This window comes from Eleutherodactylus coqui, chromosome 11 (genome assembly GCF_035609145.1).
Source record: "Eleutherodactylus coqui strain aEleCoq1 chromosome 11, aEleCoq1.hap1, whole genome shotgun sequence".
Taxonomy (NCBI): Eukaryota; Metazoa; Chordata; class Amphibia; order Anura; family Eleutherodactylidae; genus Eleutherodactylus; species Eleutherodactylus coqui.
The window spans coordinates 78,188,172-78,215,962 of NC_089847.1; the positions used below are offsets into that span (position 1 = coordinate 78,188,172).

The window sequence follows — 27,791 nt, forward strand, 5'->3', positions numbered from 1 at the left end:
GTAAGGCGACATATAAGTTTTTTTTTCATTTGGAATTGAATAAAACTTGCATACAGGTATAAAGCATAACAAACACATATGGCAATATATATATTAATACCCTCACATCACAATGTAACTAGGTGCCCGTTTACATCTATAATCCTCGTCCAGTGTCTAGCTTGGAAACGACATGCCATATAGACAGGCGTGGAGGCTCTGGTACCCTGCTGTACCGCCTCTAGCTTGGATACAAGATGTGCTACGGTGTGGTGGGGCCTGGATGCTGTAGTGCTAAGTTGGGCCACCTCTTGCTTGGATTCAGAATGTGATACGGGCGGGCATGGAATCCCTAGTGCCCTGCTGGGACACCTCCAGCTTTCGTATAAGATGTGATACGGGGGTGGGAGAAGGGGAAGGTAGCTGCAGCAGCCTGTTTCACCGCCTTGAGCTTGGATACGAGATGTCATCCCGGGGGGCATGGATGCTCTAGTGCTAAGCAGGGCCACCTTTTGCTTGGATGTAAGATGTCATACGGGCTGGCATGGACTCTCTAGTGCCCTGTTGCTCCAGCTTTCATAGAAGATGTGATACGGTTGGGCACGCAGGCGCCAGTTCACTGCTGTACCACCTCTGACAGATGAGCCGTCATCAGCTCCCTTCCGACAATGCTTTCAGGCCCCTGGGGTTCAGCTGCAGCGCCACCGGCCGCACTGTGTTCTAATGCCAATTTGGAGCCGTTACCCTGGGCCCGGGCCTATGGCTGCTTTTGAGATGCCCATAATGAATCGCCTTGCGGGTGGTGCTACACTAACCGTAAAGCTACAGTGTCAGTCAATCACAGCGCTTGCTTAGTGGCGCACGCTAAGGAGCTGGTGGAATAAGCAGATAGGCAGGTGACAAAGCCACTGTTTTTCCAATGGCAATCTCCTAATGGTTAATTTCGGTTGGCTCTTTCGGGGTTTTCAGCACGCGGAGCTAATATTTCGGCACAAATTTTGTGTTCCGTTGTGATAAGTAAAATGCGCGCGTCTCCCTAAGGGCAAAGACTCTGCGGTTGGCAGCATTGAGATAGCGCTCAGGTTTACAGTCACGATTGGGCGGTACTATGGGTCAACCGCCACAACGGCAAGGGGGTGCGGCAGTGGAGCTGTGAGGCCCGGCGAGCCAAGCCAGGTGAGGGTCGGCATCACCCATAGCCACCTACGTTTTTGGTGGCTAACAGCGTGGTGGGCAATGAAGCGCTCGGGTTCCGGGTAAAAATGGCGCCTTGGCGACATGTGCAGAATGTAAGAGGCCTGTAATGATTTTCTCTGGTCTTCTGTATGTGCAAACTGTTTGGGTTAAATGGACGTCCACGGGAGTGCGGTAGGGAAATTGCAGTGTGTAACGGAACTATGTTGTGCGGTGATGGTTTGAGTTTTGTCGGTTTTCGAATTCTTCTCTAATTAGAGTAAAAGGCTGTGAAATGAGCGGTTAACTTATTACAGAGCCCAGAGGGTTGGGTGTGGTAGGAAGCCTAGGCCACTAAGGTAAAAGTAAAGCGCGCCAGGAAATAATCCACCTAGGCGTGATGTCGGCGGTATGCCTTCAGCTGTCACTCTACCCCCTCAGTGGGTACTCATTGCACCGACCTCGGAAGGACAGAAGGCTGAGTCGACCCTGAACCGGCTACCTGACGTATGCAGGGTTTGAACCAGCACGTCTCAGGTCGTGAAGCGAGAGCTTAGCACTGCGTACTGCTGCCCTAATGCTCTGCGCCACACGAGGATCACAATGTAACTAGGTGCCCGTTTACATCTATAATCCTGGCCCAGTGTCTAGCTTGGAAACGACATGCCATATAGACAGGCGTGGAGGCTCTGGTACCCTGCTGTACCGCCTCTAGCTTGGATACAAGATGTGCTATGGTGTGGTGGGGCCTGGATGCTGTAGTGCTAAGTTGGGCCACCTCTTGCTTGTATTCAGAATGTGATACGGGCGGGCATGGATGGTGTGGGGATATGGGGGTGGGAGAAGGGGAAGGTAGCTGCAGCAGCCTGTTTCACCGCCTTTAGCTTGGATACGAGATGTCATCCCGGGGGGCATGGATGCTCTAGTGCTAAGCAGGGCCACCTTTTGTATGGGAAGGATCGCCCTCCCATCGAGCTGGTGAGGTCTTGGGTGATGGTATTCGTAGTTCCCTCTCCGCTCTCTCTGGGTCATAGAAGGTGAAGGTTCGGCCGTCACTAAGATATACTTTTAGAACTGCTGGGTATAAAAGTGCAAATTTTTGTTGCTTCTTGTATAATGCAGAACAGATTGGTGAAAAAGCCTTTCTTTTACGCTGTACTTCTAAAGAGAAATCTGCGAAGATTAAAAATTTTTGTCCCCCGAGTTCCAATACGTTTTGTTTACTCTTGAAATTTCGTAGGATTGAGGATTTATCTATGTAGTCCAGATATTTAACGATTACTGGTCTGGGTCGCATCGTTAGTGTTGAGGGCATATTATCTCTTGGGGCCCGGACATCTGGCCCCAGGCGGTGCGCCCGCTCCATCTTGCAAGTATGTGAGATTCCAAGTGCGCTGGGGATCGTGAGCTCGCATAACTGGCGCAGATCTTTTTGCATATATGGTTCTGGAACTTCTATAATGCGCAGATTGTTACGTCTGGATCTATTTTCTAGGTCTTCAATGCGTTCCCAGAGTTTTTTGTTCTCTTTGATAAGATTGTCTACATGTACTGATGTGGAATTACATTCTGTCAACACTTTCAATTTCATGCTCTATAGTATCTAAGCGGTCTCCATGCTGTGCCACCTCCTCCTGAAGCTGACGCATAGAGCCAGCCACTGTCAGCGCCAGACTCTCTTGGATGTCAGGACAAATCAACTTCGCCACCTCAATTGCCAATAATTTGTAGTCCACCACGGATGGTGCCTCTCTGTCCAAGGGACCCTCGCCCTCTGGCGATGCGGGGGAAGGTGGGCTTACAGTAAGCAAAGATTTCGCCTTATTGGATGCGTCCGTAACCCGAGTTGTTTTTGGGGTTGCTCTTGTATTTACTTCTGTATGCTTTGCTTTAGAACGGTTCATTTTTTATATGAATTCCTCCATGTACTGTAGTATTAGAAATCTATATATGCCATATTTTGTCTTGCTAGTGGGGAAGATGCTATGTCTCTCAGCGCATTATTTCAAAATTATTCCTTGCTGTGGTAGTGCACTGGATCAGGGCAGTTGTGTCTCATATACATATACACAGTGTGCCTGCAGACTGGTTTCTGTGTTCACTTTTCTCCTCTCCCTCTGTGCTTTCTCTCTCTTCCTCTCCACCTATCTCTTTTCTCCTTCTTTATCCCTATTCCTTTCTCTCCTTCCCTTCAATTAATTTTTTTGTTTTCCTGGGGGCAGTTGTCTCTGTATGGGGCACCTTAAGGCAGCTCTCTCAGGAGCTGTGCCTTCTGACTTTGTGCTGTGCGGGCTCTCTCCTCCAACTCTCCTGTGCAGTCCAGAGCCTCTCCCCCCCTCCTGAGATGCCTCTGCCAACACGTGGGACGCAGCGGCAGAAGAAGCAGGCAAGCCGCTGTCCCTCCAGCCTCTCCTCTCTGCCGGGATATCCGGTTACGTGCCAGCAGCCAGCACTTCACTCACCCGGCTTGCTGTGATGTAGGTGGAGCGGGATCCTCGGCAGGAGCAGCCTCCGACTCTGCAGCTTCCCCACCCTTGCGCCGGGGCCGGTAATCTGGTATGCGCTGCTGTCGAGGTATATCTGTTAGCGCCGCTTAGTCTGCTGTCCCTGTACACCGCAGAGCTCCACTGATGTAGCGGTGATCCAGCGTAAGGGTACAGCTACTTCGGCGGCTGTGAGTTGCGTTTTTTTGGAGTGGTGTGGATGGAGCTGATGTCCTTAGCTGCTCACTCCATGGCGCCGGAACCGGAAGTCCCATTTCATCGCTTTTGAGCCTCATAACGTAGTTTGTGGGACTCAAAGGTGATGAAAGTGTACTTTAACTTTGGAAACATCTAAATACATATTTGCTTTGGCAAACGAAAATCATGCATTTCTTGTTGTGTGTAAAAGGGCCATTAGCCACACCGACAACTGGGGGCCAATCTGACTTGGCAAGAGATAAAAGCAATCACAGACATCAAGACATTCAAAAAGGTCAAAGCAGTAGTGACATTTTTAAGAGCTTTGTCTACTCGGCGGCTGGTCCAAACATGCTGGTGTTACTTGATAATTGAAACAATATTATTAAATCAATAAAATGTACTACCATCACATTAAATGGCAACTTTAATGTAAGAATCACCATTGGAGTACGAGTCAAATATGGATTATTTTTCTCTGCTCACATCTGTGGAGTAACAAGGGTTTTTATTTATACAGTGCCGTCACAAGAAATCTACGAAAGTAGGACACAAAAAGAATGTATTCAAAGTAAATAATTTACTTGTCAGATGCCAATGTGGTATGTCACACCTGGAACCTGCCAGACAACAGCCCAAGGCGGTCAACGTTACGGTGTAAAACACTGTGTACAATATCCATGTATTTAGCAGGGTCACCTTCTCGAGTAAAGTCTCTACTGAATATCGCTTTACTTGCCTGAAAAACAAACCTTTGGGGAAAAGGCCCATTCGCCCGAACAAAGTCCCAGACGCTGAGAAGGAGCAGGCGGACTTCATACGGTGCAAGCAGGGAGAACATCTCATGCATGTTTGCAAGTGCCGGAGGAAGCAACTGTCCCTCACCCATGCAAGACACTAACTCACAGGATGCCATGAGGTGCCAAGGCGAGTCTGTAGTGGACGACTCACGCGATGCCTCCCAATATGCCAGCAGTGTAGCTAGAAGACCTCGAAGCAGAACTGAGCAATAACAGAGGGCAGGACAACCTTGTGCAACTAGATGGAGGAGCAGGAAAAGTAAAGGGCTCTTACGGAAGCATGTGTAAATCAGCAAGTCTCTTTGTACTGTGGTTCGTGCATGCTCTTCGGGAGGCCAAGACAACTCACTGTTTGTTACATCAGGGCAAGCACATTCAGTTATGGTTACCGCCAATGTCTTTGCTGCCTCAGGATCCAGTGTAATTAGCTGACCATCCTCTTCTCCATTTTTGGCACAGCAGGAACTTAAGAGAGAAAGCAAGCTTTGAGTATTTTCCGTACATTCTACCTGCCCAATTACTCTATCTTTTTCTTCTGGCTTTAACCCTGAGCCAATCACTCCTGCATGAAAGACAGACCACACACTTCCTGAGAAGTCGACGGTTGAACCAAGATGGTTGTTGTTCTCCAAAAGAGAGGCAGATGCTCCCTCTAGTTTTTGGGCAACATCTTTCATACCGTCCCCTCCAAAGAGCCCTACGTTTCCCTGATGTAGAGCCCCTTCTACTAGCTGGTGTAATACTGCTTTTTTACCAGCGTGAGATGCTTTACAAAGCCTTAACAGCAGGCGGGAAGCACTGCTCACTCCAGCACTACTGCGGATATGCATGGAATGAAACAGAAGGAAAGAAGAGGAACGAATAAGAAGGTGTAGCTGGGCAGGCGGTAGAGACGAAGGCAAAGGGCAGCAGCACAGTAGCAGACAGGCCGCTTCACACACTCCAGGATTACTGTGTAACAGAAGCTGACCAAAATCAGGTAAGTAATCTGAAAGTGCCGTTCCCACCTCCCTACCCATACCGCTTTCTTCACTCTGAACTATAAGTGTCATATTTTGCAACAGCTGAAGTGCTCGCTTATCTGTCAGGGCGCCGGCATGTACCTGAGCCACACAACGAGTTACTGCGGCTTGAGCTAATCCTTGCATGGAGGATGAAAGCACAGCATGAAGCTGGACTGCGAGGCCCAACTCCTCCGAACTATGGGCTAGGGTGAGTAACAGGCAAAGTGCTTCTGGGGCACAGGGTGGGCTACTATAGATACAGAGTAGACCCAAAAGTTGATGAAGCCACAGATGGCGCTTCCTTTCTAAGCGAAGCATTTCAGCACACAATTCTGGCAAATGTCCCCTCATTGCATCCAAGAAAGGCACGGCTTTTGGTGGAGCATCAGATGCTGCTCTCCCCCCTGTCCTCCCGTAGACTTGTTTCTGAAGACTGAGTAGAAGAAGCCTAACAATGCGATCACAAGCATCCCTCACAGAGTCATGCACTGCAAGCCCTGGTGTGGTTATAACAGAAGCTGGCATTGCTGTATCCAGAAGAAAACGCAGCAGGCGAGGGGCACCTGTGGATGTCTGAGATGCCAGGTGGATACACAAGTTTAGCATATTGTCCAGTTCATCTCGCGGAAGAGTAGAACAATGCTGCTGAAGCTGGGACAATGTGGAAGGCTTCAAAGAGTCCACTAGGTCTTGGCATACAGTACCCAACAGGGATGGTGAGAGCGCTGCAAGTTGTAAGAGATAAGGTAATGTTGCCCTCTGCTGCTTGCTACCAGGACGTAAGCTTTCATGAAACATCCTGAGAATCTCTTGACGAATGCTATTTCCATGGCGTGAGCTCAAATGGCCCAGAATGCCAACAACGGACCCCAATTTTGGCACTCGCTTTTCAGAAGTTTCAGAAGTTGAGCTGTGTGCACAGAAGTCCTTGAGGCCGCATGACAACACTCTACTAATTATCGTGCTTGGAAAAGAATTGCCTATGTGAGCTACAACCCAGTCAAAGTGTGGAGAATGCTGTACAGAGGTATCCAACAGAGCATCTACACAAGCATCTGGGCAGCTGTCAATCATGGTAGAGAGACAAAGTGTGTAGATGTCCATCAGCACGCGGGTAGCTCCGCAGGACATCCACAGTTGTAACAGTTCATTGAGACTTGTGGAGTGTGGCATGCCTTGCCTATTTGCATGTTTACTGCTTAACTGTCCCATAAGCTCAATAGACCAGGCAGAAATGAGAGGTGCCCATGCCCGGGGATTCAGCTTTATGAACTCCTCTAAAACCTTCTGTACTTCTTGTGTCACTTCATCCAGGCCGGGAGTAGATGGCGGTGGTCCTCTCCGTTGAGAAGAGGACGACTGTGGAAGGCAGTCTTGAGAGTCTCTCTCATTTAGGAATGACGAGACACTGTCGTGGAAAACAGATCGCAGGTGTTCCAGTACAGCGTGCCGTGCAGAAGGAAGGCAGCGCAACAGCAGCAGCGAGCACCTAGCATGGTCACGTAGGCTTAGCTTCTGTCCGTGCTGGGGGTCTGACCCACTTAGAAATGACTTGATCTGAAGTGAAAGCTCCTGTGGGCTGTATGGAGAAAAAGAAAAAAATGTCAGCAAATTACTGTGGTAAAAAAAAACAAAAAACTGAAAAATGTTTAGCAGTGACTTGTCGGGGTAATCCCATATCAGATATGTATTTCGATAGCACAGAATATGCAATAAATATCTATAGATGCCGGTCCCAGAACAATGATGAGAACATAGAAGAGAATGAAGAGCAATGCACACATTTTTATGTGACTGACCACAAGATGACACCTCCATCAAATACAGAGGGCACCTTTAAACATCTTACCGACATCCATCATGCAGGTACAGTGGATGTCAGGCGAGGAAGCATGGAGCAGATTCAGGAGCCGAGACCGCCCTATACAAAATGTGTGCCAACTGTAAAATACAGCTGACGCCCAACTATTTTACCATGGATGACCTATCCTCAGAATAGGTTATCAATAGAGATTAGCGAGTATACTCGCTAAGGACAATTACTCGATCGAGCATTGTCCTTAGCAAGTACCTGCCCGCTCGGAAGAAAAGGTTCGGCTGCCGGCGGGGAGCAGCGTGGGAGAGCGGGGAGATCTCCCTCTCTCCCCCCCCCCCCCCCCCCGCTCACTGCCGCAACTCACCTCTCACCCGCGCCGTCAGCCGAAACTTTTCTTCTGAGCGGGCAGGTACTCGCTAAGGACAATGCTTGATCCATAACAAAGTAAGAAAACATAATTACCATTTACGATTGTGTTTGTAAGAGTCCAAACTATTAAAATATTGCATTATCACTCTGCCAGCAACTCCACTTCCAGCCTTGTTCCCACACCAGGCTGTGTGCAATAAAAAGGAGCCTGTCACCAAAAAGATCTAAGCCCTCTTCTCTGTAATGGCCGTGACAAAGAAGAGGGTTTGCTTAGTTATTGAAATGAGTGTCAGCCAGAACCCACAATCACTTCACCGCCTGTCTCAGATTGGATTCGGGTAAGTATGTTTTTACGGACAACTCCTTAAAGGGGTTGTCCCGCGAAAGCAACTGGGGTTATACACTTCTGTATGGCCATATTAATGCACTTTGTAATATACATCGTGCATTAAATATTGGCCATACAGAAGTTATACACTTACCCCCTCCGGTGTTGGCGTCCCCGTCTCCATGGCGCCGACCAAAGCCTTCTCCCTGGATTAGACGCGCTTGCGCTGAAGGGGCCGCTCCGGCGTGCTCGCACCGCACAGGTCTTCTGCACATGCGCAGAAGACCTCTGCGGCGTGAGCACGCCGAAGCCGGACAGAAGAGGGCAGACTGCGCAAGTGCGTCTAATCCAGGCAGAAGGCGGCTTCGGTCCGTGCTATGGAGACGGGGATGCCAGCACCGGAGGGGGTAAGTGTATAACTTCTGTATGGCCAATATTTAATGCACAATGTATATTACAAAGTGCATTAATATGGCCATACAGAAGTGCTTAACCCCACTTGCTTTCGCGGGACAACCCCTTTAAGGACATAGTCTCCCCACATACAGACAAGTATTTCAATCACAACCATAGTTGTCCGAGATGGCAGGACCCCTTTAATGAAGTCCTTGCATGCCACGGACTACCAGATTTGTGATCAAATTGCTTATTTCCAGCTTTTAGTATACTGTTGTGGGTAAAAATCTGAAATCTAAAGAGTTAGTACCTAAGCTGGGGGGTGACCCCCTGGGGCTGCAAGGAGATCATGGCACCAAACTCAGAAGTCCGCTGCGTCCTGCAGAACCATCACCTGAGGAAACAAGAAGCATGGATTACTAACAGGTTCAGTCTTGGCCAGTAGATTCCGTTCTGGATGAAGCCCCTGTCTCGGAGTTACAGGGGGCTGTGTGCCATACTCCTGGCTGGTCTCAGGTCAGTAAACCTCCTGCAGTCGGCACTGCTTCTGTAGTCGCCGGTATAGCTGGGCCTCCATCATATGGACGTCTCTAGGCTCTGTTCATAGCTGCGCACTGATTTACATTGTTCTGTGATTTTTGTTGGTCTGCACTTATGATGGAGCAGAAGTGCCGAGTCCAGGACAACACAGACACTAATGGCCCCGGTATAAGGGGGTCCGCCAGGTTCCCGTCATATCTTCCCTGCATTTCACCAGACTAAACATCACTGCACTCTCATCCAGGACTTTGGACTGGATCTGCGACGGAGGTGCAAACAGAGCATAAGCGTGCTCGTCTGTCTGCCGTCACATGGTCAATCCAAAAACTATCGATCATGTAAGAGCTTGCCCACCAGACCACTTCACTTCACGTCCCCTGATCACTCCGGGGGATGGGCTGCGGGCATGTGAGATGCGATGACCCAACAAAGAGCAGTTCCCGTTCATCCAGCACCTTCTCACCGCCCGACGATCAGGCGAACAAACGTTTGCAGGAAGGTTGATGCACGATCAGCGGGCTGCGTAGATGACCTGCATGTCTCATGGCAGTGGCCTTTTTAGTTTGCCCACAAACAGATATTGCTGGAGAAGTTTCATTTTGTCTTTCCAACACACTGCTATATTGCATATATTATAACATCTGGTGATACTCAAGTCTCCTAGTGGGAAAAAAGTTAATGTGTGTTTAAAAAAAAAAAAAAAAAAAAAAAAAAGGCAAAACCTCACATTTCCCCTTTTACTATCGTATGTTAAGAAAAAAACAACACACGAGGTTTCGCTGTATCGCTGCGTACATAGTGACTCAGAGAAAAACCTTAGTACATTATTTAAAGGGGTTGTCCCGCGCCAAAACGGGGTTGTTTTTTTTTCAATAGCCCCCCCGTTTGGCGCGAGACAAACCCGATGCAGGGGTTAAAAAAGAAAACCGAAGAGTGCTTACCTGAAGATGGCCGCCGGGATCTTCACCCTCGGTGGACCGCAGGGCTTCTGTGCGGTCCATTGCCGATTCCAGCCTCCTGATTGGCTGGAATCGGCACGTGACGGGGCGGAGCTACAAGGAGCCGTTCTCCGGCACGAGCGGCCCCATTCAGAAAAGAAGAAGACCGGACTGCGCAAGCGCGTCTAATCCGGCGATTAGACGCTGAAAATTAGACGGCTCCATGGAAACGGGGACGCTAGCAACGGAGCAGGTAAGTGAATAACTTCTGTATGGCTCATATTTAATGCACGATGTACATTACAAAGTGCATTAATATGGCCATACAGAAGTGTATAGACCCACTTGCTGCCGCGGGACAACCCCTTTAACCTTCACACTGCACGTCATTGAAAAAAAAAGAAAAAAACATGGCAAAAGTAGCTAATTTTGCCTGTATTGCCTTACAAAATATGGAATAAAAAGTCATCACAAACGTCGCATGGATCAACAAATGTTACAATAAGGCTAACTTCACACGGGTGAGCGTGATATGGCGCCATGAATCACAGCCCCGTATCGCGCTCCCCACCATGTGCTTTCCCCGCAGATGCGAGGCATTTTCATGTGAAAACAGCTTCCCATCACTTCAGGAACCCTCTGCCGCGGCTTGTTTTCAATGGCAGACCTTGCACTGCGCGCACGTCATGCGATGCTGCCGCTGACCCCATTAAAAGCAATGGGCGCTGCAATGTGAGAGCACACAGACCGAGCATGCCGCGATTTGTTTCCCATACAGCATCGCGGCGCCATGCGCTCATGTGCGTGACCCCACTCAGAAGAATCGGGTTCATGTGTGCGCCTCTTCCAACGCAAAAATCATGTGTGATTTTCTTGCCAGTTTTAAGCCGGCAAAAATTTAAAAAACGTGTCAGGGCTCTTTGAATAGAGCGATAAACACAAGTTACATTTTTTTTTTAAGTCTGAAAAAAAAAAAAAAACTATAAAAATTTGGTATTGACATAATCGGCCCGACCTGCAGAATTCATTTACGTATTATTTATAGTGTCAGTCGTTAAATACGAACAGCGGGCCAGAACTGCAGATTTTGTTAATCTTGCCTCTAGAAAAAAACTGGAATAAAAAGCAATCAACATGTTATAGGTTCCAAAAAAGTATATGAATGAAGACGAGAGGTCATCCCGCAAAAAAAAAAAAAAAAAAAAAAAGGTCCTCATAAAAGCTCCGTCAATGGAAAAATAAAAACACTACGGTCCTAGGAATACAGCGAAACAAAACCAAAATCGGTAAAAATAAATAAATACAATTATATGCTTTTAGGCCGCCTGCACACGAGCGGAAATCCCGCCGTGGGATTTCCCGCGGGATTTCCGCCGCTGAAAGTTTGCATAGGAGTGCATTACAATACGCACTCCTATGCAGGCGGCCGCGGTTTGGCCGCGCGAAATCTCGCGCGGCAAACAAACCGCGGCATGTCCTAATTTTCTGCGGGGCACGCACTCACCTGGCCGCCGGCTCCGGTCTGCGCATGCGCCGGCTGCGCGGCAGCCGGCACATGAAAGAGCCGGGGCCGCCAGGCGCGGGTGAGTACGCGCTCGTCCCTGCAGGCTCTGGGGTCGGATCGCGCAGCGAGAATTCTCGCTGCCGGATCCGACCCGCTCGTCTGCAGGCGGCCTTAGTGTACAAAACTGAAACCTGTATAGACTTGGTGTCGCGGCGATGGAGCCGACCCAGAGAGCGATGTTATCACGATATTTTAGATGCTGAGCGCTGTAGAAATGAAAATGGCAGAATTCTTTATTTTAAATATAAAATACACTATATGTTCCCCAAAATGATGCCATTAAAAAAGTACAACTTTTTCCTAAAGAAAAACAAGCCCTCATCTGGCTAGGTCTACGGAAACATTATGGCTATGGCTCCGGGAAAGCGATGATGGCAAAAAAAAAAACGAAAAAGAAACAAACTTGAAAATTAGTTGGTCATTAAGGTGCAAATGGGTCTGGTCACTAAAGGGTTAAGCCCTGCACATTTCAATCACATGACCGCCCTCACCAGCTGAACTGTACTTGCCTCACCCTCCAGCAGCCGGCGGTAGATAACACATGCCAGGTAAATCCTGCATAAGGAGCAGCGCCGACCCTGCACACCAGCTCAGCGCTGTTATAACACAACCGGCCTATACAGCGGTTACCTATGTGGGAGGTCACCAGCCGCATCTGCTGTAGGACCACAAGTCCCAGGATGCTCACACAGCACAGTCACTGCAATGTATCACACACAGCGGCCATACCTGCCCACAATGTGAAGGCTTCTCGTTCAAATCGGAAGTTCCGCTCAATCCCGATGAGGTATTTCCGGCGGTCGGCCATCTTGGTTGAGGACTAGTGTCGGCTAACTCCTACAAGAGTGGAGTGGGTAAAAGGAGGTGTTACGTCATCAGGCCAAGTCACGTGACTGTTCAGAGCCCGCCTCTGTTAGAGACCATGCTTCCAGAGCTCTGGAGTAGATGCCGCTGGTGAGAAGCAGATAAGGGTGGGCTATGTGACCGTGTGGGGTAGCCATGTGCCATATAGTCAGTTGGTGGAGTGAAGTAACTGCACATACGGGCTGTGTGATGCTTGTGGAGCCGGTAAAAGGCAGTCACACATCACACTTGGCTGCAGTTGGTTTCACAGTAAATGTCTTCTTGTTTCCTGGTACATTCATGAAGAGAACAAACTACATTACAGGGAGCCCAGCTGGAACTGGCATATAAATAAATGGGCATTAATGTAGGCACCCAAGACTGATTCAAAGGGTTAAATGAGTTTGGGCCAGTGATCTAACGCAGTATTAGTGTAATATGTCGCCACCAGAAGAATGGGTGGTGACATGGATTGGCCACCTCAGTTAAAGGGAACGCCCACAGATACTGATTGGCAGCACTTGGAACTAACCCTGGTTAGCTTCTGCGGCGGCTCTCTGCAAGCTGCCACCACCCGGCTCCCATGGACAGCTAGTTGGCCGAGGCTCCTCCAGTACGTCCCTGCCAGACACATTTGTGTCCATACATACCACTGGAAGCCGCTCCTCCTGCAGCTCATGGCCGCCCAGCTCCTGGAAACGGCTCCCTCCAGCCATACGACTGCGGCCACTCCTGCTCCTACTTGCCCAGCTCCTCCAGTCACGGAGCCCCCCTACCACAAGCTCCTGATCCTCTCTGCCCTTACTGCTGACAGACCAAGATGGGAGCCAATCCAAAGCTTTTGGGGGTTACCAGGGCGTTCACTGTAACCCACCCATGCTTTCGGTAGAGCCATATTGTACTAATACCATCTAACACTGCCAGCATACAGGGTATAATGCTCTGCATCAGATACAGTTCAGCTTGGTCCAAAGTGGTTCTGGGCATGAAAATGGCATCAAGTGAGCAGTTTTTGCTGATTTTGAATAAGTAATTGGTGTTTTCAAGAGAGTTTGGCCACAGATCTAACACTGCCAACGCACAGCGGGGCAAGCGCGAGTTCAGATATAACTTAGTTCAGCCTGGGAATGAAAACATTAGTAACTCATTTAAATCAGTGAAAAGTGGCCTTTCGCACACTTTGATGCCAATTTCATGTCCAGAACCACTGACAATAGACAGAGGCTGATGCTTCCTATCAAACACAATTGACTCTAGCCTGGCCCAAAGTGGTTCTAGGCATAAAAGCTGGCATCAAAGCAGGCAAAAAGCCAATGTGAATAAGTAACCAGTGTTTTCAAATGGTTAAATGAGTTTGAGCCGCGGTTGTCACACTGCCAACACACACAGGGTGATGCCCCACATCAAGTACATCTGAGTCTAAAGCCTGGCGTATAGTAGTTCTGGGCATGAAAGCTGGCATTAAAATGGGCAAATGGCTATATTTTAAGGACTTGAATAAGTAACTGGCTTTCAAAGGGTTAAATCAGCTCGGGCCACTGATCCAAAACTGCCAACATGCAGAGAGCACAGCCTGGCATAAAGTGGTTCTGGGGATGAAAACACCTGTAACTCATTCAAATCAGTAAAAAGTCATCTTTGTCCACTTTGGCCCAGGCTAGACTCAGTTGTGTTTGATGTGTTGCCTCAGCCCCCTCCTTTTCTCCATCTACACAGCCCCTATTGGACAAGCCATCAGGAGATTTGGCCTCCAACACCATCTCTACGCTGATGACACCCAGCTATACACCTCTTCCAGTGACATCTCTGCAATGTTCCTTCGAAATATCACAGACTGTCCGCTGTCTCTAACACTATGTCCCCTCTCTACCTAAAAGTAACCTCTCTAAAACCGACCTACTGGTATTTCCACCCTCCACTAACCGACTTCATCCTAACATCTCCATCTCAGTGTGTGGAGCCACCATAACTCCTAGACAACATGCCCGCTGCCTTGGGGTCATATTCGACTCTGATCTCTCCTTTACCCCTTATATCTATTCTCTGACCCGAACATGTCAGCTGCACCTCAAGAACATCGCAAGAATCCGCCCTTTTCTCACTGTGGACACGCTAAAAACGCTTACTGTTGCCCTCATCCACTCACGGCTCAATTACTGCAACTCGCTGCTGATCAGCCTCCCCTGCGCCAGACTCTACCCTCTCCAATCCATCCTGTATGCTACAGCAAGGCTCATCTTCCTGTCCAGCTGCTACTCGGACACCTCTGCTCTGTGCCAGTCACTGCACTGTCTGCCCATTAATTACAGAATTCAATTTAAGCTCATTACCTTCATTCACAAAGCTCTCCATAGCACAGCACCGCCCTACATTGCCTCCCTCATCTCAATCCACCACGCAGCCCGCGCCCTCCGCTCTACTAACAAAATCAGACTAAGCGCCCCTTTAATTCAAACATCTCATTGCCGCCTCCAAGACTTCTCCAGAGCAGCACCAGTCCTCTGGAACACGCTACCTACCCCAAACTATCTGGGCGATCCCTGACGCACAAAATTTCAGGCATGCTCTAAAAATGCACCTCTTCAGGGAGGCAGACCACATCGCCTAAACCAAACCCCTCTGTACTCTACCTGGTAACATGCTCCCTGTCCTACTGATTGCAATCCCTGCTAGCCGCAATCAACTGCCCCCTGCAGTCATACCGATTCAGCCATCACGCGGTTTAATGTCTGATGTGTATAGCATCCCTCACTGTCCACCTCACCATACTGTACACACCTCCAGCCCCTTTACCTTCCTGTTTCAGCCCCTACTGTTTCCATCAACTGATTACTATGTAAGCGTGGTTTTTGTATTTTTGTACTTCTGTCATTCTGTATCCCCCTGTCTTTGTAAGCGCTGTGGAATATGTTGGCGCTATATAAATAAAGATTATTATCACCCTCTGTGTGTTGGCAGTGGGATTATTGGATCAAACTCTTTTAACCCTTTGAAAACACCAGTTACTTAAATCAGAAAAAAAGAGCCCGTCTGCCTACTTTGATACCAATTTTCAGATCCAGGAACAATTTGGGCCAGGGCATCACCCTCTGTGTGTTGGCAGTGTTAGATCAGTGGCCCAAGCTCATTTAACCCTTGAAAGCACCAGTTAGGTTGTTTTGACACAGCCGAGAAAATCCCACGAGATTTGTGTGTTGTAACACGCACGAATCTCGCACAAATATGAACCCCATTTTTGTGAATGGAGTCATATACATGAGTGATCCCCCCCCCCATACCGCGATGCGATGTGGAAAACAAACAGCTGTGCGTCCTGTCTTTTGGGCGTGTCCTTGCAGTGCCTATTGTTTTCAATGGGGCTGGCGCCAGCATTGCACGGCGTGCTAGGTGCATGCGGTGCGATGCGAGGTTTCCTAATTGAATACAATGGGAGACACTCCGTGTTCCTCAGCTACGGCGGAGGATCTCTACTTCCCTGAAGTGATGCAGGGCGGTTTCGATATAAAAGCGCCTCACATCCGTGAGGCAATCGCATGTTGGCGAGAATGATATCGGGCCGTGATTCACAGCCAGATATCGTACTTGCCCATGTGAAGTTAGCCTCACTAACATAATTAAAAAATGTGTTAAAGATTGTGTGAGCACAGTGCAAGGGGTGGTTGGCAAGGCGGTGCTGTGAAAAGGTTTTAAAACCTGCAGCGCTGCATTGTGGGTGAATGTGACGTAGCCGCAAGCAGTAAAAGGCAGGGTTGGAAGGCCGGGTTGGAGGCGGAACCTTTTTCGGGTTATCGCTTCTCGGCCTTTTGGCCTAAACTTGGTCTGGCTGAGAGGTGCGAGTGTCCTGGGTGCACCGAGGGAGTTTGCTTCATTGTAAAACTTTTTTTCCTGTGGTTCTGGACCGACAGATTCTGTGGAAGATGTTGGGATTGAAGAACTCCATTCGTTCTGAAGTGGACACGAATGATTCAAGGAAGAGCGATGTTGTATATGTTGTGCGGGATGTTATCCTGGAGAAAACGGGAGTGCTCAAGGCAAAGATCTTTAGTGTCAGACTGGACTCTACTTGTATTGGCGGAATGCGGCACCCCCGGCAAACTTCTCTCTGGCTGGAAACAGAGGTTATCTGACCTACCCTGGACAACCTACATTTTGTAGAAATTGCTTTGAATTTGGATACATCAAAACAGAATGCCCAAAAAGACAGGTGTGTAGAAATTACCAGGGCAGCGACCATCATACTGGCAATTAGTAAACCAAAAGAGTGGTTACTAACAGCACAGCTTTCACGCTGTTTCCAGCTGGACAGGCAAATGCACAGCAACTAGATAGGTAATAAACCAAAATCTCCAAACGTGATCCAATAGAGAGATGGAAAGTGGTGCAATAAAAGAAGATCTCTTTATTCTTCCAGAACAGTAAAATACAACTTTTTGACTTGCGTATTTTTCAATGTACTTGAAAGAGATGCAAGTCGAAAGGTATTTTATTGTTCTGGAAGAATAAAGAGCCCTTCTTTTATTGCACCACTTTCCATCTCTCTATTGGATCATACTGGCAATTGTCCGTGCGGTGTGACCTATGTGGGTCTGAGGGGCACATGTACAAAGATTGCCTTGGAGTCAGGAGGCCCATGGAGGAAGGAGTGAGTAGGAGATGGCTGGAGGAGGAGAGCTCACAAGGGAAAGAAGAGGCAGCAGCTACAGAAAAAGAGTTGGCTAGTAAAGTACAGACCATAAAGAGGAAAGTGGAGAGTAAAAGGTTGTGGAGCCTGAGACTGTTGCGGCTGAGGCTGCTGAAGCCCAGGTGTCAGAAGTAATTAGACACCTGGAGGAGGTAATTGAGAGGGCGGAGTGTCCAGTTCACCCCTCAGACCTGATTAACAGGAATGGTTTCCTCACCAAAGACTGTTTTGTGTAAAAGGAAGGGTGATGGGACATTCAGCAGCACAAGTGATGAAGAATTCACAGAGGTGGTGGGGAAAAGGTTTGGAAAAAAGGAAATGTGTGGGAAGTAAAGAAAAAGCAAGGGGAATCAATGACCTACTGGAAAAAGTGGCGGCGGACTTTGTTTATTCTGATGAAGGTAGTGAGGACATATGGGTGACATACATTTTGCATGGGGCAAACAGCCCTGACGAATATAAATAGCTTACAGGTATAGCCTTGTATTATGGGTTTTGTGATCTGCTCACAGAATGTGCGTGTGTTTAAAGACAAGGCCAGAAGGACGGCTATTGTGAGTTTCCTCAGGCAGGAAAAACCAGACATATTCTGTTTGCAGGAGTATGGAATAGTAGGAGGTAAAAAATGCTGAAGAATGGCCTTATGGGAAATCTGTGTGGTCAGGGAGCACAAATAATAAGAATGATGCTGTACAAATACTGATTAAAGGCTGATTTAGACACAGCGCTGTCTTTAGAGCGAGAATTGTTCAGTCTAACTGCACTGACATTGTGCAGTTTTCTTTGATGAATCGCTGATCGTTCTCTTTCAGCTCGTTAAAAGACAACAATGAGCTCTATCAGGAGTGCACAGCGGGATACAGCTGATACTATTGTTTCAGCTGTATCCCGCTCCCTGAACACAGGCAGGGTATGAAGAACACAGTGGTCCAGCTGTTTTCTTCGTACCCCGCACGGAGCCCACAGTGATTTTCAGGGAAGGGCTTTAAATATAAGCCCTTCCCTGAAAAATCATCCCTATCAAGTGTAACAAATTAAAAAATATATATACTCGCCTGTCCACCTCAGCCATGTGTAGCCGTCTTCTCCCTGCACTGCTCTGAATTTTTTTCAGCAGGCGAGGATTTTAAATCCTCGCCTGCTGAAAGAGCTGTATTTGATTGGCAGCTGAGTACTGTAACCAATCACAGGCAGTGCTCCGCTGCCAGTCAGATACAGCTCTTTCAGCAGGCTGGGATTTTAAATCCCCACCCGATGAAAGAACTGCAGAGCAGTGCAGGGAGAAGATGCAGCTACACACGGCTGATCCCTGGCAGCAGCGAACAGGCTATATATATATATATATATATATATATATATATATATATATATATATATATATATATATATAATTTTTTTTTACACTTGATAGCGATAATTTTCATATTTTTATTTTTTTTTATTTAAAGCCCTTCCCCGAAAATCACTGCAGGGTTGCCGCAATTTGAATCCCGCGGGGCTGGGCTTTCCATAGCAATGCTATGGAAAGCGTTAACTGCATTACCCGCAGCCGGATTATCGCCACGGATAGCGCAATGAACTATCAGCCGTGGACAAGCAGCCTAAATGCGCGTTTAAGTTTTCAGAAAAAATTAAGAGAGTGGTATGGATGTGCAGGATGAATCGGTATGTGTAAAAAGATAGATAAATTCATGACTGAGAAAGGAAGGAGCATTGTGTGCGAAGAAAAGTTAGACAAGATGGAGCATGATGAGAAATGTTCAAGGTTTGTTTTTTTTTTTTTTTTTAAAAAGCGTTTTCTAAGAAACCTACTATTGAGGTGGTGGTGAAAAGGGATGGATGTGAGGTGAGTGGGGATGGTGTGAGTGAAGAAGTGGCTGCTTTTTATGAGGAATTGTATGTTGAGAAATGGAGAGATGAGAATTTGGAGAGTGAGGTGCTGAAGGTGGGAGCATGGGGGAGATATCTACAGAGGAGGTGTGGGAAGTGATGCAGGGAATGTCGGCGAATAAAACACCTGGAGAAGATGGTCTGCCAATAGAATTTTACCGCTTTTTGTGGAATGTGGTGGGAATGGATGTGTGTGAGGTGTGCAGGCATTTGTGAGAGAATATGGAGATTGGTGAGAGTATGTGTGGGGTTTGGTAGTGTTGATACCCAAAAAAGGGGATCTGAAGAATTTAAAGAATTGGAGGCCAATCACGTTATTAAACTGCGATTATAAAATCTATGCAAAAAATATAGCTGAGAGAAATGGTGGGTGAGGAACAGTTTGTGCGGTGCCAGGAAGACGAGTGCAAGAGAGTTTGGTTCTATTGAAAGATTGCTTGTGGGATTGTAAGAACAGGAGGAATAATGTGTGTGTTGTGTCTTTAGATTTCAAGAAAGCGTATGATCGGTTGTTGCATAGTTTTTCTGTTTAGACTGTTGTTGCGAATAGGGTTCCCGAGTGAGTTTGTGTGGAGAATTAGAAATATGTATGACAAAATTTATAGTAGAATGTTTGTGAATGGGTGTGTGGGAAGAAAGGTGAATGTGTTTTTTGGAGTGCGGCAAGGCTGCCCGCTATCGCCTGTGGCTTTTATCTGTGCGATTGAGCCTTTGTTGTGTCTTTTGAGATTAGATAAGGTTGTGAGAGGAATCCATATTCTTGGAAGAGAATGGAAAGTGAGTGCCTATGTTGATGATGTATGAGTCTGAGTGTGCGTCTGCGTTTCGAGTGAATTGGTTTAAGAGTGAATGTAAAGTTTTTGGTGCGGGAAGAGTAACGAGGAAATGTAGTTTCGGGTCCAATTAAATTTTAGGACAATATAGATGGGAAAGAAAATGTTGGGAGGATAAGAAAAAGTAGAGAATCATCTGACTTTTTTTGAGGCTAAGAAGTCTCTGCTTTGTGGGTAAAGTTGTAGTGATAAAAAGTGTGATCTTGCCTAATTTTTTTTAGACATGGCTGTGATTTTTCCTCCAGGATATATGTGTCTTAGAAGCTTGAACAGAATTTTGTTTTATTCTGGGGATCTAAGATGGAGCGGATGAGGAGAGAGTTGGTCAAAAACTGGAGGAAAGGAGAGAAGAGTTTCCCAAATTTGGAGGTATATTTTGGGTAAATAGTTTAGTCTTTTTGCTGGCTGTAATTGAAATGGGGAGAAAAGTGTCATGTATGATGAGATTTTTGGCGGGGAGATTGTTTGTGAGATAAAGGTGGTGTAAGCGTGATTTGAGTGAGCCTGTGGAGTTTGAGGTTCCAAATGGTATCAGTGGATTGTGAAGGTTGTGGAAAAGCTTGAGTGGAGGTGAGTATGCTTAAAAATAAATGTTGGCTCTCTAGCCTCAATCATTCTTACAACTACCCTGTTTCTCCAAAAATGAGACAGGGTCTTATATTAATTTTTGCTCCAAAATATTTACTTTTTTACATGTTTAGCTGCCTAGACACTATTTAAATTGACTTTTTCTATTAACTGTAACTAGGGCTTGTTTTTGGAATAGAGTTTATGTTTCAGGCATCCAAAAAAATCATGTAGCATCATGCTGCATCCTCAAAAATCCTAAAAGATCAAGCTAGTGCTTATTTTCAGCATATGTCTTATTTTGAGAGAAACAGGGTAGAGGTGTGAGATAAATTAGATTGGGGGAAGAAATTTGCAGAAAGTGTAGGCGAAAGTGAGAATGGATGGAATGTCAAATAAGCAAAAATAAATTGTATGGCAAAGCCTACATGGAGTGCTGCCCGTAAGGGAGTTCCAGAGGAATAGAGGTTTAGTTTCAAGTGAGAAAAGGCCCAGAGAGCAGTGCAACGGCAGTGAGAATATAGGGCATCTGTTCTGGAACTGTGGTTTTGCACAAAAAGTCTTGAGGAAACTCGAGCCTTTGTGTAAAGAGATCACAGGTGTTTTTTCTCTTTTGAGTATTGATGTTTGGTTTAAAGGAGATGTCCCGCGCCGAAACGGTTTTTTTTTTTTTTAAACCCCCCCCCCGTTCGGCGCGAGACAACCCCGATGCAGGGGTTAAAAAAACCACCCGCACAGCGCTTACCTGAATCCCGGCGGTCCGGTGACTTCAATACTTACCGCTGAAGATGGCCGCCGGGATCCTCCGTCTTCGTGGACCGCAGCTCTTCTGTGCGGTCCACTGCCGATTCCAGCCTCCTGATTGGCTGGAATCGGCACGTGACGGGGCGGAGCTACACGGAGCCGCTCTCTGGCACGAGCGGCTCCATAGAAGACTGCTGAAGACCCGGACTGCGCAAGCGCGGCTAATTTGGCCATCGGAGGCCAAAAATTAGTCGGCTCCATGGGAACGAGGACGCTAGCAACGGAGCAGGTAAGTAAAAAACTTTTTATAACTTCTGTATGGCTCATAATTAATGCACAATGTACATTACAAAGTGCATTATTATGGCCATACAGAAGTGTATAGACCCACTTGCTGCCTCGGGACAACCCCTTTAAGTGTGTGTGGGGTGAAGGAGAGACAGTTGTGCCTGTTTTTGTCATGTGTTAAAGAAGTGTTGTGGGATGTGAGGAATGTGTATGTGTATAAAAGAGAAGAGTTGAGTGTGAATGCAAGTGTTAGGCCGCCTGCAGACGACCGGGTCGGATCCGGCTGCGAGAATTCTCGCAGCAGGACCCAACCCGAGCGTCTGCGGAGAGCAGCGTGCCACTCACCTGCTTCCGCGGCCCCGGCTTTTTCATATACCCGCAGCCGACGCATGCGCAAAGCAGGGCCGGCAGCCGGTGAGTGACTCTGCGAGCCCCGCGCAGAAATAGAGCATGCCGCGATTTGTTTGCTGCGCAAGATTTCGTTTGTTAACGCAATCCTATGGCAGCTTCCAGGGGCGGAATTTCCGCCCGTCTGCAGGCGGCCTTAGGGAAGCTTTTTGTGTGTTATTTATGGGATAAGAAAAGAAGGGAGGTGGATCTGAAGGGCATTTGAAGGATCAAAAAGTGGATGCAACTTGTTGATTTGTTACGTTTTTTTCTGTATTGTTTATTGTGGAAAAAATAAAGCCTGATGATGAGAAGATTAAACATTGCAGTATTCATGCAAAGGAAGTCTTCTTGAAAATAGGGTTTTAAAAAAATCTGTTCTTATCAGTTTAATATCTGATATGTCCCCTATTTGAGGAGCATATATTAAATGGATTTTTAGAACAGGGAGCTGGAAAAAGAGCTTGCTCTGTCCACTCCGCACATTGACCTGGTATTGCAGTACCTCCAGGACCGGTGCACTTCCCTTTCTATTGCAGTATCCAAAAGCAGAAACTACAAGCAGCAGTTCCAGCGCAGCTCACCAAGCACTTTATTTACACTTCGTGTCTGCTGCGGATTATTCTAGGGGTTTTCCCCAGCACGCAACATTGTGTCCACTAAGCGACTGCGTCTGGCAGAGTGCGTGTGGTAGGTAATGTTGGAAGCAATGCTGTAGACTGGTTAGTATGCCAACTACACTCCATATCGCTTACAAGAGAGTTATTAACAAAGTTGGAAACATCGGTCAGGCACAACGTCATAGCACTCTTGTTACAACGTATCCTGGGAGCGTGCGTGCGTGTGCTCCAGGTATCGTTCATGCTAGGCCAGTGATGGCAAACCTTTTAGAGACCGAGTGCCCAAACTGCAACCCAAAACGCACATATTTATGGCAAAGTGCCAACACTACAGGGGGTAGGGGTTATCACAACATATGATTTTACACCAGTCGTTTTAAAAAGGACAGAGCTGCTTCAAAATAGATAGGGTGGAGATTTTGACTGCTTTTTGGATGCGGAAATACTGCAGAAGGTCCTCAGCGGAAATTTCTGTCGCAAATTCTGCAGCATTTCCACATCCAAAAAGCAGTCAAAATCTGCACCCTGTCTATTATGAAGCAGCCCTGCCCATTTCTGCTACATGTAAACATACCCCAGCGGTAATAGTGACACCCCCCCAGCAATAATAGTGACCCTCCCCACAGTGACCCCCAGTATGATAGCGACATCGCACTGCAACCCCCAGTATGATAGCGACATCCCACAGCGGCCCCCAGTATGGCAGCGACATCCCACGGCGGCCCCCAGTATGGCAGCGACATCCCACGGCGGCCCCCAGTATGGCAGCGACATCCCACGGCGGCCCCCAGTATGGCAGCGACATCCCACGGCGGCCCCCAGTATGGCAGCGACATCCCACGGCGGCCCCCAGTATGGCAGCGACATCCCACGGCGGCCCCCAGTATGGCAGCGACATCCCACGGCGGCCCCCAGTATGGCAGCGACATCCCACGGCGGCCCCCAGTATGGCAGCGACATCCCACGGCGGCCCCCAGTATGGCAGCGACATCCCACGGCGGCCCCCAGTATGGCAGCGACATCCCACGGCGGCCCCCAGTATGGCAGCGACATCCCACGGCGGCCCCCAGTATGGCAGCGACATCCCACGGCGGCCCCCAGTATGGCAGCGACATCCCACGGCGGCCCCCAGTATGGCAGCGACATCCCACGGCGGCCCCCAGTATGGCAGCGACATCCCACGGCGGCCGCCAGTATGGCAGCGACATCCCACGGCACCGCCAGTATGGCAGCGACATCCCACGGCGGCCGCCAGTATGGCAGCGACATCCCACGGCGGCCGCCAGTATGGCAGCGACATCCCACGGCACCGCCAGTATGGCAGCGACATCCCACGGCGGCCGCCAGTATGGCAGCGACATCCCACGGCGGCCGCCAGTATGGCAGCGACATCCCACGGCGGCCGCCAGTATGGCAGCGACATCCCACGGCGGCCGCCAGTATGGCAGCGACATCCCACGGCGGCCGCCAGTATGGCAGCGACATCCCACGGCGGCCGCCAGTATGGCAGCGACATCCCACGTCGGCCCCCAGTATGGCAGCGACACCCCACGGCGGCCTCCAGTGTAATCGCAACATCCCACAGCAACCCCAAGTATGACAGCGACATCCCACAGCGGCCCTCAGTATAACAGCGACATCCCACAGTGGCTCTCAGTATAACAGCGACACACCACAGCGGCCCCCAGTATAATAGCGACACCCCACAGCGGCCCCCAGTGTAATAGCGACATCCCAAAGCGGCCCCCAGTATTATAGCGACACCCCACAGCGGCCCCCAGTGTAGTAGTGACACCCCACAGCGGCCGCCAGTGTTATAGTGACACCCCACAGCTGCCCCAGTGTAGTAGTGACACCCCACATACTTACCCACTCCTCCTCATGGAAGGTCTGCTCCTCCTCTGCATTGCGTTGCTGCTGGCACTGATCCCGGTGCACACTGTGACGTCAGTGTGCCGCCGGACACCTCCTCCTCCTGCTCTCGCGAGATGTCAGTGGAGAGGGGAAGAGAATGTCACAGTGTACGCTGGGATCAGTGCTGCTACTAGCGCAGCTGAGCGAATGTGGGCAAGGGAGCCGCGACCCCTGCCGGTATTCACAAGTGGTGAGCGGCCGATAGCGCCGCGTGCCAGCAGGGAGGGCCTGCGTGCTGCCTTTGGCACACGTGCCATAGGTTCGCCACCACTGTGCTAGGCCATTTTAACCAACTTGTGTGACCCACAGTCAGAGCTAGTTAATAAATGGCAGGCCCCTGATGCATGCTTCAGAGCTTACACCACTTACACAGGCCCGAGCCTTCCTGCTGTTTCATGCGCTACCAATCAGGCATGAGGCCTTCCCATAAGCATTCCCCAACCTGCAAGAACTGAACCTACCTGCCTGTCTACCTACTTATGACCATCCGCAGGTACATAAATGTCATTTTTTTCTCGGTGTGCGGAAAAAAATGCAGCATGCTCCATTTTTCTGCGGATCCCGCAGGGACGGCTTCCATCAAAGCCAGTGGAAGCCGTCTGGTCCGCACCAAACCCGCAGCTGACACTGCGTATATGCCCCAGATCCACGCAAAAGCAGAAGATTTTTTAAAAGAAAAGGCATGGCGCATGTCCGTGGCGCGCCAGCCGGCGTACTGATACAAAAAAAAAAGGAGGTCCGGCTGGACGGAGGAGACCCACGCCGCATCCGGACAGGTGAGTAAAATGCATTTTTTGCCTCATGTCTGTGGGCACGGTAGGAATCTGCTGTGGGACTCCACACTCAGAATCCATGCGTGCCTGTGGACATGAAGCCTTAATGTAAGGGTTTTCCATGATAGGGCAAGACATGCTGCTTTATATATCTTTTACTCTTTATTATTTTGGTATACTTCTGAAAACAACCTGCGGGGATTATTATCTAGAGCTGCTAGATGCAGCTACTGTTAATTAGCTGTGCTATTAGGATTATAATGATTATATAGGACTGGGACCTATACGCCTATGGGACAGATGCAGTTACCGGTCAATCGACCGTGCTATTAGAATCACAAAGATTCTATAGGACTGGCACCTATATGTCTATGGGACTACATATTAGCTATAGGTTTCCTGGCTATTATCAATAGCAGTGTACTCATCTCAGAATCTGCAGCACTGAGCCCTGACCGCTCTGGGACTGTGTGCCTGGACTGTGTCAGTCATTATCAATAACAGTGCACTCAATTTAGAGTTTGGAGCACTCTGAGCTCATGTGCCTAGACTGTGTCAGTTGTTATTCAGAGCAGTGTACTGAGACCTGGACCACTCTGGGACTATGTGCCCTGATTATGCCACCTATAGGCTTTTCAGCACTGCTAACATAAAACACATTTGGCTCTGGTGGTGTTATGTATAAGCCTTTAGTTGCCATCTATGTGCCAGTCTATAATTCTGGCAAGTGCTTTTGTCAGTCTGTATTTAATTACTAATAGCCATCTCAGTTCCTACCTCCCCAAACTGTAGCTGTCCATATCACGATCCAACACTGACATCATTACTGTGAGGTTCCTGATGAAATGTCAACATCAGACATGGAAACGCGTCAAACCTAGACTAAGAACCATGAACTTAAATTAAGTAATCATTCATGATGTGTGACCTGTCAACTATAACATTGTGAATAGACCCCCTCCATAGTTGTACTGAGTGAACATCTGGTCTTACCACTGAGGGGGAATATTCACTTAATTTAAAAATCCGGAGGAATAGTTTTTTTTATCAAGCTATACCCACTCCGAGTGATTGGGTTAATCATCTATTGACCATCACTCTGTAGTTGGTGATTGAGCAATACTCTCTCCGGCTATTATATTTTGCAGAGCTTTGATCAATCTCTGCACTGATACTTACAGTTCCAATCACAGTCTGTCATATACTCATGATGGACATAGCTCCTATTTAAGAGCTGTTCATCTCAAGCGCTTGGACCAATTATATCCGAAATCGGCCCAAGACTCCTTGAGATATCAATTTAACCATCGGGGTATGAGAGATTTCTTTTCTTTGTGCGTGATATATGTGAGTCTGTTTGTATAGGCCCGTGAGATTTTAACCATTATTAATAAAGTATTGTAGTTGTACTTTGTCTATTACTGTGAAGGGTTTAGAAGCTGCTCTTATCCCATGGAAATCTTGTGGTTTTTCGTTGCAGCCATTCCGCAAGAATTCCGCTGAAATTCCGTCCCGTGTGACCCCAGTCTTAAATTGTCACCTCCAAGGAGACAAAATGGACATAAGGCCTCGTTCACACAGGTGACAAAGTCGCGTTGCTTCAATGCTACAAATCGCATGTATGAGAAGCCCATGCTTTCCTATGGGTTACTTCACACATGCGATGTTGTGTAGCATGCGACAATCAGACACACAAACCTCACAGGTCCTGCTATATGCACGCGACTCTTGAGGTATTGTAGTACGTTTTCCTATGGAGCCTTCCTCTCTGTTGCATCACGTCGCACAAAAACTCGCTTTTCATGCGGTGTGATGCAACTTTGACAGTAGGAAATCCTATTGTCAAAGCTAAAATTTAAGCCCTGGCTGCAGAAAAAAAAACAAAAAACACACATACATCACCTCTCCTGCGCTGTCAGTTCGGCCACATCTTCTCCTCGGGTCCCCAGCAGTGATCTTCTTCTCTTTTGGCCGGGGATTCAAAAATCCCCGCCTTCTGGAAGCGCTGACTGTGATTGTCTGACGCTTAGCCAATCACAGCCAGCGCTCAATGAATGACAGTGATTGAAGGTTAGACTACATCAGCGTTTTCCAAACTTTTTCCACCATGTGGCCCTTTTTGAAGCAAAACCAGGTCGGAACGCTGGAGCGCTGGATGGGCTATTGATATACATTATATTTAAAATTAACATGCTGCGGAATTAAATTCTGCACCACATGTCGGTGTCCACACGGGTTTTGTGCAGACTTTTTTCACAGCGTGTGGATCAGATTTTCAAAATCTCATCCACTTTGCTGCTACAGCTACTGTGAATTCCACAGCAAATATGCCCCGTGTAGTAATAGCATCCCCTATATTGGTGGCCCCATTTGTAATTGTGACCCATATTGCGGCCCCAGTAGTAATACTTTCCCTGACAGTGGCTTCAGTTGTAATGGTGACCCCTACAGTGGTCTCAGTAGTAAGTGTTCCCTACAGTGGTCTCAGTATTATTAGTGACCCTCCCACAGTGACCCCAGTAGTAACAGTGGCCCCAGTAGTATTAGTGACCTCCCCCACAGTGGCCACAGTAGTAGTAGTGACCCCCTCACCCCCCCCCCCCCCCGCGCAACACACAGTGGTCCCAGTAGTAGTATTAACCCCACAGTAGCCCCAGTTGTAA

General features: G+C 48.2%; 1 protein-coding gene and 1 pseudogene across 3 annotated transcripts; one reads left to right on the forward strand and one right to left on the reverse strand.

The window, feature by feature from the left end:
• Positions 1–4,322: 4,322 nt before the first annotated feature.
• INTS5 (integrator complex subunit 5) lies at positions 4,323–12,374 on the reverse strand. 3 transcript variants are annotated; one of them, XM_066582713.1, is made up of 3 exons: positions 12,318–12,374; positions 8,857–8,940; positions 4,323–7,216 (listed from the first exon to the last, which is right to left on the reverse strand). In XM_066582713.1, the coding sequence occupies exons 2-3, from the start codon at positions 8,895–8,897 to the stop codon at positions 4,441–4,443; spliced, it is 2,817 nt and encodes a 938-aa protein (XP_066438810.1). In that variant the 5' UTR covers positions 8,898–8,940; positions 12,318–12,374; the 3' UTR covers positions 4,323–4,440. The 3 variants fall into 3 exon arrangements, with proteins under 3 accessions (XP_066438810.1, XP_066438811.1, XP_066438809.1); XM_066582714.1 differs by having other exon boundaries at positions 12,219–12,324; XM_066582712.1 differs by lacking the exon at positions 12,318–12,374 and adding an exon at positions 12,098–12,311.
• A 9,804-nt stretch (positions 12,375–22,178) lies between these two features.
• LOC136582942 (U2 spliceosomal RNA) lies at positions 22,179–22,348 on the forward strand (annotated as a pseudogene).
• Positions 22,349–27,791: the final 5,443 nt, after the last annotated feature.